The following is a 10,663-nucleotide window of genomic DNA, read 5'->3' on the forward strand; positions in this document are numbered from 1 at the left end:
GATTCACCCCGTGTCTCTCCTTCTACATTGTCACCTCCTCTGCTTCCCAGGGCTCCCCGTCCCTGCCTGGCTGCCGGTACCTTCCGTCGCCGTCCCCGGGCTGTTTGCAGCGGTTCCCCGGCTGGGGACTGTCCTGCGGGCGGTGGCCAGGACCATGCCCCGCTGTCCCAACCTGTCTGTGGGACTTTGTGCCATCACGTTCCCAAAGATGTGTCCAAAGCAAGCACGTTCCTTACGTTTGAAGTAGTGCTGTAGGTTCCCCGTGCTGAAAAGCTGCGGGTAGCGCCCGAGTGGCGTTCCGCTTCTCCTTAACGACTCGTTACCTCTGCCGTGGGACGCGGATGACAGTGACATTGAGACTGTTCTCTTGTCTGCCCTGGGAAACGCCAGATACTCAATAACGAGTGGGTGAGCAGCTCCACAGGTACATTTGCTCATTTTTCTTTTTTAATGATGAACACAAATTGATCAGAAATAAAGATAAATTAGGAAAATCCCTGCACACCTTGAGTCTCAATCCATTTTCTCCGGTTTTGTCTCTGCCTTTCTAAGGAGTTTGCTCAGTTTCTCCTTTTAACTTACTTTTATAGCACAACTTAGTCCTTTGTTGTGCCTAACAAGTCCTTTGCTTGAAACTAACAAAAATTGCAGTGAGCTGCCTGATGATGACTATTGTGTAAAAATGCATGTGCATCTGTCTTGCAGAAATGCTGCTCATGGATTCTCACTTATTCAGGTGGACAGTATGAAGGTCACCATGAAGGATATCTTGCAAAAGGCCTTAAAGAGAAGGAAGGGATCACAGAGAGGCTCAGGTGGGTTATTTATCATATTTTCTAGAGGGTAGGGTGTTTTTCCATGAGCATATTCTATATCTCTTTTTAACTGTCGTGCAAGGTTTTGTCCATGGGTATTGTGATTTTCAGCACCGCTCAGCAGCAGTTCTGTGCGCAGGTTTGTGTCCTAGATATTGGCGAAAAGCAGCCGGTGGAGGAGCTGCATAATGCTTGCTGCAGAGCAGTATATCCATTACTGCAAATATTTATTTATGATAACAAAGCCATTTGCATTCCAGCCCAGCTAGTGGTAGTTTGAGATGATGGGTGGGAGTACAGTGAGACCAGTCCTTGACAGCATTTGTGTACTTTTAATTTACGTAAGAAAATGATGCTTAGTATGATTTTTAAATAATTTAAAGGACTAGTAGTTACGTGTAGAGAAAAAGAAAAATTTACATTCTGCAATGTTGTTGAAATAGTACTATTTTAGTTCAGACATATCAACATTAAAAAAAGGAAATTTACAGTACTTGCAGTTATATTTTAGAGCGATGCTTTTCCAGGGTGTAAATGTGCATTCACGTATATGTTGGTCTATATATTTCAAAAGTATAATGCAGAGAGATCTTTCCAGCAACAAGAAATAATTACTGTGAGAAATTGCACCGAGTCTTGTCACGCAACAAAGGAACTTTAATATAAACCCATCTGTAGGCTGGGTAAAGATAAGGATCTTGTCTTTGTAAATGAATGAAGCCTCCTTATATACCCTTAGTTTTAACTATGGGAAAAGAAAATAAACCCTGTTCTCTGTAGAGAAAGTAGTTCAGTGCCGTTTTTAAACGAGTGTATAATCTGTCATGGATTTAATTAGCTATCTTCAGATGAGAGCTGAAGTTTTAATAAAAGTTAGAAGAGATAACACAGTGAAGGACACGGATGAGCTGTCTCAAGGCCATATTCCAAGGGAACGATAAGAGCTGTAAAAAATGGCAGAGGAGAGCAATTGAATGAAGCAATGAAAATCTGATTCTCGTAAAAAAAAAAAAAAAAAAAAGGGCGAGGGGGGGAGAGTGGGAGAGCGATGCCGGTAGGGGTGGCTGTAGATGAGACCCGCCAGCGTCTGCAGCAATTTGGCCGCTGGCCAGCAGTCATTGTTCACCCTCGGCTGTGGCGGCTCCGTCCAGATGTGCCAACTGCACGTTCCGGCTTTTGCCAGCTGACTGCGCCGTTTGATAACCAGCTCTCTGGGTGCCCATCACTGGCCGCAGAGATAGAATTAAATGATGATGATCTTCCCACAAGTTGGGAGAGGAAACAATGCATATAAATCTTGATTTCATCTCAGCGTGAGAAGTCTTTATCCATCATCACTCATAATGAACAAGTCGTTAGCTGCGATGAATGGTGTTCTGGTTTTTTCAAACACCTCTTTTGTTCACTTTTTGGGTGACTTTTATTTATTTCCTGGGGTCAGATTTCTCTTCCCAGAAGGAAGGTGGCTAAAGGATTCACTTAGCTCAGTCTTTAAACTGCTTTCCTCCTCTGTGTAACAGATGTTTTACTCTCTGTCCATTTGAAATGTGGTTTTGCTTTTATTTTGTTACTTTTGCTCGGTAGTTCAGAAGCAGAACGGACGTGTCATTTATTCCTTCCGCTAATGCACTCTCTTGGCACTCCTGCTCAGAAAGCTGTGTACTAACAGGGTACATAAGCACGTATGTATCATTTGGGGGTTTTTTAATTATATAAGAAATAATTTAAATTTACTTTTTATAAATTATCCGTGTGACATCTCACCTCTTTGAGACATGACTGTCATCCCCGCTGTGGATATGACTGCAGCAGAAGTCACGACTAAGCCTTACCGGTATATTTACTTTTGAACACGTAACGGGTCTCTTGAACTACTCGTGTCTCAGGCTTCAGTTGGAGCTTGTGGGAAGCTATGTCCAGAATTCAGCCCTGCAGCTGTAAGCTTCATGAGTTGGTGTCACTGCGAGAAGAGGGATCGCTCGAGGAAAAGGTTTCCGCTCGAATTCCCATATTACTGAATTTCATAAATGAAATATTTATTTTTTTGTTTTCTAAATGTTGGTTTTATTAAGATTATCTTCCCTTATCCAGGACTTCCCTTATTCCCAATTACTTCCCGTATTCCCATCAGTCAGCAGACTTTGGGGGGCAGAGGGGCTTTGCAGGGTCTTGCCTGTCGTCTTTAAACGGGCAGAAATGGCAGCTGCCTGCACGGAGGGACCCTCCGGACCCCAGCACGGCTCTCGCCGTCCCCTTCTGCCCCCGTCCCGGAGCGGGGTGACACGCTGCCGGGCCAGAGGACAGTGACACCAGGGCTGGCACCGCGGTGGGCACGGCCAGGCTGGGGCAGGAGTAGGAAAAGAGTTTGTCATCATTCTTCATCTGCCCCCAGATTCGCTCACTTCGCAGTGGGCAGGCTCTCGCGTTGGTTGGGAGATGCGCAGATAAATGGAATTTCAGATCAGACCATTAGCGCAGCGCGGTCCTGTGCCGGTGGAGCTCAAGTCATTATCAACCAGTGGATTAGGATGTCAAAGTTCTGAATAAAAGATAAGACATAATTTAGGAAAAGCATTTCTTCTCATTCAGCGGTGCTTCCTTTTGCGTTGATTCTTCTGGTTTTCAGAAGGTACTGACCAAAAATAGACTTACCATGTTTAGTTAGAGCTTCTGTAAAACCAAAATGCCTGTGAGCGTTTCTACACGTTTTCCGTGTGCCTCCAGACCGGTCTTCACAGGACGAATGAATTGATTCTGTTCACAGCTTATGGGGTTTTCACGTACCTGTGTGAGAAATTGCTTTCTGACCTGTTTTCACCACCGCCTCACGGGACATTTTTCAGTGGGTCCAGCGTTTGCAGGAGGATGCAAACCTTGGCTGGCTCTTTTGGGTGAGGAGGAAATGGCAGAGGTCCTGTTGTGTCGTCAGGAAGGGGGTGTTCCAGTCTGACCGGTGCTAACACACTGGACTAGTTTTCTCTCGTTATTGTACCCCGCCAGTAATCTGCAGCTTACAGGTGGGCTTTGCAACAAGTGATCGAGTCGCGAGTTCCTGAAGATCCGCAAGCCTCTGTCCCCTCCGTGAGTCAACGACCTTCTGAGCTTCTCAGGTTTTGACTTTTGTTGGAAATGCCGTTTCCAGCCCGGCAGCGCCCAAGCGTCGCCTGCCTCCGGGGCGCGAGGCTGCTGCCGAAACAGACCGCGGCTCTTGCCGAAGGGTGCGCAGCCCGGCATTCCCTGCGGTCTCTCTCAGCACGTGCACCGGTTCATGGAGCTGTAGCTTGAACTCTGCCTGTAAAAAATAATATCAATGGGTTTGTTTCACAACCCCATTTGTTGAAAAGGCTAAAGCTAAGTAAAGACTTCTGACTGCGGTTTAACTTCGAGGCAAAGGTTGTGTGTTGTGGGAAGATACAGGTCAGGAGGAGGAGACAGAACTGGGTACAGCCTTTGTTTCCTAGCGGCATGCAAGCCATGGAAGCAATATTCTGGCTGTGCCTGGCTCTATTTAGATGTTATGTTAGATAAAATTATTGCAATCCATTCAAACTGTTTCCTGTTCCTTGCAGTTTTCCTTTCTTGGTGTCACCAGGCTTGTGCCTGGGAGGTTTGAACTCTGACCATTCTAAAATAATAATTTTTGAGTCAATCAGCAGCAGGTGGTAAAATAACCGGAGTGTGCTACAGCTGGGAGAGCCGCGCTCTAGAGTCGTTTCGTAGAGGACGTGGCTGTGCTGAAGGCGTGCTTTGGGAGCCCGGTGACCTGTCCCACCCAGGCGGCGGCGGGGGGTTAATGGAGCAGTGCATCATCTCCTGCCACGAGCCCAGATAACCAACTGGAGGAGCTGCGCGGGAATGGCTGCAAGTTGGGGAGAAGCCTGTAACAACCAGTCAGTGCTACGTACTGGAGAAGATAAATCTGCGGAAGAAATTGTTGAGGCAGATGTTTAATTAGTTGGAGTCAGGCTGGATAAATCAGGATCGGAGCTGCCTGTGCAGATATGCTGGTGTGCCTTCCTTGTCCCTGGGCTGGTTCCATTGTCCTTAGAAGCTAACTGTTCCTTCTGCTTAGGAAAGAAGCAGCGAAACCGGTCACATAACCTCTCCGTTGTTGTAATGGATTCCCCAGTGTACGCTCGTAAAACAGGAAATGTAATTGATGTTTTCTTATGGTAATGAAAAATAACTAAGTAGAATACTTTATCATCAATTTGTTTAACCTACTGCGTGCTCAGCAGCGTGTATTGCACATGCATATTTTACCTGAGAGCTGGAAATAAAACCCTCTTGGGTGTGGAATGGGCTCCCAGAGGAGACGGGTCTAATCCGGCGATGGACCACCTTGGCGGAGGCTCGGTGACGTCTCTCATGAGAGTGAGTTTTCTCAAAATGGCCAGAATGGGAGAGAAGGAGGCTGAGGACGGGGTGATATCCTGAGCACGGCAGTGAGGAGAGGAACCCCCAGAGCTCTCTTGGTGCTGCAGGGACCTTGCTGTGCCCATCCCGTCGGCTGGGCAGCACGGAGGTGCTGGGTGATGGCCTTGTAGAGAGCCCCAGTATCCAGGGGTGGTCTGAGGATTGCTTTGTATGAACTTGCCACGTCTAGAGCTCTTTGAGAATGGTTTTGAACATTGTGAGCCCTCCAGCAGCTGATGGTTTAAATGTAAAATTGGTCTGCAGTGTGGCAGATGTACAGAAAGGGAATGACGTGCTTGAAATCATGAGCATGGGAACTTCTTGTTCCTCCTGAATTTATCAGTGAAAATGTCAGAGATGGTGCTCTCTGGGTTTTGGAGAGAGATAATAATGGAGTCTTGAAAAGCCTTTTTGGGAGGTTAAGATCTGGGTGCTTTAGTGCTTGATATAATTCTGTTCCCTAGAAATCTTAAGCAAGAGTCTCAATGTTGAGTTCTGAACAGGGTGGATATTAGATTATGCTTTTAAAATCCCACCCTCGTGTTTTGCAGAGAAAGTTTTGTAGGTCATGGAGATCATGTTGCAGAACTGTAAAATACCGTGATCAATATAACTTGATTAGCTTTGCCGCTAGCTGGTTTCCCTGCACAATCAATCCGGGGTGTGTTCCTGCTGGGCTGACCTGGACCAGTACCTCCCAGCACCCCTCTAGCCTGGGAACTTGGCTTATGGCAGATGTACATTTCAAATCCTGCTTTGAGGAAGGCTGCGAGCTGGCCCAAGGAGAGCACAGCTTTTCCAAGAGGAGGTGCAGGGACCCTTCCGTCAGGATCCCGCAGCACGGCTCGGGCTGGGTCTGACAGCATCCCCCACCGTGCCGCCGGCAGCTGGATCTCACCAGGCTACAGCCCGCGTTCTGTGTTTTCTGCAAAAGGAGCTTGCGTGGCTTGCAATTGTACGAGCAGAAGGAAGATGATTGCTTCATTCTTGATACCTTGTGTATCTTGATGCCGTGGTGATTCCTGGATTCCATGTGAGCAGGAGCTGTACGGACACTTGGAAGTGATCTCTGTCGCCTCTGAGCTCTCTCTCTGCCTCTGCTCGTCAGCAGATCCCTTCTCTGGGAGGCCAGTTGCCTTTCCCTCCAGAGCTGGACGGAGTGGACTATAAATACGAATGCAAGGTAAATAATAATGCAGAGAGAAAGTGTACGGAGGCTTTGTTTTCAAACAAATTAAGCATTGATGTCAGTATATAAAACCCGAATGTTCTTAGAGGGAAACGAGAAAAACTGAGCCGAGTGAAGCGCTGCAACGTTGGGATAACCCTGCCTGTTTCTCGTCCGTGTCAGCCTCTCTTCATCTGAAATTTCTTGTGACCAGAGAAGCCTTGTCTGATTAATGTTGTCTGATTTCAAGTAGAAATTCTTTGCAGGGTGAACATGCTACTGATTATTATTTAATAGCTGCTTCAAACTGCAAAGGTCCCTGAGCCAGAAATGCTCAATCCTTTTAAGAACAAAATGCTGCACAAGTTTAATTGTTATAAACAATACCTCCTGCCAGCATTTCACAGACATGACCTGTATTTTCCGTAGGTTAGAGTGAGAGTTATTAACTTGGTATTCTCTTCAGTTTGGAGGAGGACTAATACTTTTTCTATAAATGAAAACAGCTGCTTTACAATAATGCTCAAGTCCCTAACAGCTGTCAGCTAGAGCTTTTTGCGTTCTTTAAAATGTGCAAAGTGACCAAAAATAGTCTAAAATAATCTTACTCGTCTGGATAAGTGTATTATCTCACAGCCACAGGAAGCTAAATAATAAGGAGAGAGAAAAATTTAAGAAACAGGATAGGACATAAAAATAAAAGCCTCCAGATCATATTTTAGTCTCTGCAACGGGATCCCAGGGATTCCAGCTGCAAGGGCCGGGTGGAGTGCTCGGGTCCGGCACAGGTAACCCAGAGCTGCGGCAAGCGGCACAGCCTGACAGAACCGCGGGCTGTGGCGGTTTGTTGTTCGGGTGTTTCGGATGTGTTCACGCGGAGCGGTTGAGTCGTCCTTCAGAACTTGGGGAACTGCAGCTCGGGGTGAGAGCTCTGCTGCGGGCGTGGGGCTGCTCCTCCGTGCCGAAGGCAGCGAGGGCAGAGATCTGCGCGTTGTTCCAGCGTTCCCGTTCCAGCCTTCCCCTTCCGACATACCAGCCCCGGCAGCACTTCTAGTGTCAAATCCCGTGGTTTAAACAGTTTCGGAAGCACACTTGCAAACACCTTGTATTCACAGCTCACACAGGAGAGAAGCAAAAGCTGCAACACAAAGGTAGTGTTTGTGTGAAAAACCACTTATTGCCGCGCAGCCCCGGGCCCCAGGGAAATCCTGCGATGCCCGAAGGCTGAGGGCTTTCCTTTAACCCTGCCCCACAGGTTTGCTGGTTCTGGACTATCTCAGCAGCTTGGGGTGGCTGCTGCGGTGCCACATTCGATTTGTCTCCTTCCTGCCTCCCGCGGATGCCGAGGAGGGCTGCTGTTCCTGGCATGCCGGGATGGGGCATATAAACAATTTTTAAAATGAATGTTTTCCCTCCTCGAGGGGCTCATTTCTGCCGGGCTGGGGCTCCCCTCGCCCCTCCAGCTCAGCACCCTCCGCCCTGCGCTCCCCAAGCCGTGTCCGGGTCTGATGCTGGCTTGCTCTGTGCCGCCGTGTGCGTTAGGCAAAGATTGCTTGCTGCTTTTTCTTTGCAAATTTTCCTGGGCGGGATTGGTGTTGTGCGGGGTGAGCCCCTCTGTGCTGAGAGGTGTGAGCGAGGCTGCTGGGAATGATTTCCCTCTGCCTGCAAACTCCATCCCTGCTCTGCAGCGGCAATAATTTATTTCAGCAAGCCCGTTCTCCCCAGGCTGCTGATGCTGAGCAGACACTGACATGACGGGGGGACGGGGATGCTGGTGTACGTGGGAACAGCTCGCGGGGAATAAAGTTTGTGAATAGTTTGTCAGAATAGAAATAGCTCGTTAGTCCCGTGTGTTTGGGCTGAAGGGATTCTGGACATCAGCCCGAATGGTTGAGGAGAATTTCTCATGCCTGGCCTCTGAAATGAAAGTGAAATATTGAACCGAGTCTGGTTTAGAGCTGTTGGTATTGAAATCATGCGTTTATTGGTTCTTCTGGGTTGGTAATAAAGCTGTAATTTATGTGACGTGTTAGATTCTGCGGCTCAGTGTTTGGGTGATGGAGACTTTTTTGTTTATTTTATCTGCTCTGATGGAGGACGATTCTGCTGATGCACCAGGTACATCCACGGGACCGTCTCCTTCCTGCCGGTTCTTTGTGGAGCCCGAAACACACCCGTCCAGGTGTTGGGTCGCCCCTTGCTGCGGTGCTGTCATCGGTACCAGGGGAGAGCACCTTTCTCACTCTAATCCGAGTCAGTAAGGCAGGGACCCGCGTTGATCTGCATCACAAATACCCACCCACGCCGGGATTGCGGGATGCTCACCCTGGCACAGGCTGCGGAGGGGATTTGGGGTGTTGGTGAGATGTGTGCTGCCCTGCCCGCAGCCCGCACGCCGCTTGCCCTGACGTGGTCTCTTAAATTTGTGATTTAAAAAAAAAAAAAAATCTATATACTGTATTTCTGCCATAGCTACATTACATTATGGATCAAACATGATGATTTCTTTCTCCTTTCAGCTTTATTTAGAGCTATTGCTAATGCAAAAAGAACAGAAGTCTGTAGCAGCAATTAAATAAAACACTTCTGTTCATATTTGCAGAGGCTGGTTTGCTGCTCGTTGTGCTGCGTGTTTTCTGTTCTACAAAAACCAATACATAAATGAAGTGTTTGTTTCTTTTTAAGGGGCTTTTGACTAAATTCTTTAATTTCACTGGCTGTCGAGGTAGTGTTAAGTAAAATGGGTTTGAACTGCTGTAGTTTTTGTGTACTGGACTAGATGTCAGAAACCTTTGCCATCACTGGAAATTCTGTCACTCTGGATTTACTATCTGTTTCCCACAGCTGAATTCTTAAGCAGTGTGATTTAACACCTTGGCTCTCCATCAGCCGGTCCTGGCATTTATTTGAATGCATTACACCACTGGTTTCCATAAACTATTTTACAATTGTTTCATATAAATGACTGTTTATTTCTACAAAAACCATCTGTATTCCTGCGGAGAGCGGCAGATAACTGTATCTGAAATTCAGTAATGTCACAACAGTGCAAGTTAAGAAAAAACAGATTGGACTGGGAAAAAATGTCTCGTGCTTGTGCGTAATGTTAAAAGTTTGTTTTCACTATTTAGATATCTTTATTTATTAACCAGTATTTGCATTTGTGATGATAAGATCTTTATTCCACTTCAGAGGTGTTGAGGGGCGTTGGGGATTTTTAACGGATAAACAGATTTAAGATGTCCTCGCAGCAGTAGGGTTTGAGATGTAAACATTCTGGCTTTACAGCTATTTCCTCTCAAACTGTTTACATATTTTCTGATGTTTTATTGTCATTGCCAAGCACACAATGGAATCCTTGCCCCTTCTGTCATGTTCTAAAAAAAATCCTGCAGAAGGAGGCCTGAGCCCTCTCTCTGTTCCCGGTGCGTGGGCTCTCCGCAGGGTGTCAATCCCTCTCCTTCTCCAGGCAATTTCTGTCCGTGGTCCTTGCCCCGTGCTCGTCGTCCAGCCCAGGGTCAGTGTCTGGCAGCGATGGGGGAGCTGGGCTTCGCCCCTGCCCCTCCGGCGCCGTGCCCAGGAGGGTGCGGCGATGCCGCGCCGTGCCCAGGAGGATGCGGCAATGCCGCGCTTTGCCTGCGCCCAGCCAGCACCCAGGAGCATCCGTACGGAGCTGTTTTAATTCTTCCATATGCCGCCCATGTGCTGGCAGAGGGAGAGCTGGAATCCAGCAGTCTTACACTTAGCGCGACTGATACTTTCTGACAGACTCTTTGAAATGATAGAAATACATAAACCTCCTCTTTTTTATGACCTTGTAATAGCTGCAACATATTTCCAGCAAATATTTTCTATAGCAATAATAAAAAAGTGATAACAAAAAAATAAATATAGTTTAAACTAAAAAAAGAAATCACACTTCCAGAACCTAGGGTTGGAGCGGTGAGGCAATAAATCATGTATCCCTGTGAAGGGAGAAGCCTGAAATAGGAAGGCACCGCAGACATCAACGTTAAATGTTTGTCAAGTATTTTCTTTTGACTCCTTTCCTCTCTTACTTCTGTGGGTGGACAGAGCCGGGACCATCGCTCACGTTCACTTTTACTGGTTGCTGCCTGCCTTGGCTGTTAGGCGCTGACTGTCTTTGGATTTCGGGTTTGTTGTGTGCTGTTTGGACTCGCAGCCGTGCAGCAGGAGCACGGGAGGTCCCGCATGCCCGGCGCTGCTGCGGTGTGTTGTTCCCGGCTCGCAGGGGCTGGGTGAC

General features: G+C 47.4%; 1 protein-coding gene across 1 annotated transcript in view; it reads left to right on the top strand.

The window, feature by feature from the left end:
- MAPKAP1 (mitogen-activated protein kinase associated protein 1) overlaps nucleotides 1-967 on the top strand; it is a 40,139-nt gene extending 39,172 nt beyond the window's left edge. The window contains exons 6-7 of the mRNA XM_010078324.1: nucleotides 706-815; nucleotides 927-967. Coding sequence (XP_010076626.1) covers nucleotides 706-815; nucleotides 927-967 — 151 coding nt within the window. The remainder of the gene's footprint in view (nucleotides 1-705; nucleotides 816-926) is intronic.
- The last annotated feature ends 9,696 nt before the right edge of the window (nucleotides 968-10,663 follow it).

Source organism: Pterocles gutturalis, unplaced genomic scaffold (assembly GCF_000699245.1).
Source record: "Pterocles gutturalis isolate BGI_N339 unplaced genomic scaffold, ASM69924v1 scaffold45863, whole genome shotgun sequence".
Taxonomy (NCBI): domain Eukaryota; kingdom Metazoa; phylum Chordata; class Aves; order Pterocliformes; family Pteroclidae; genus Pterocles; species Pterocles gutturalis.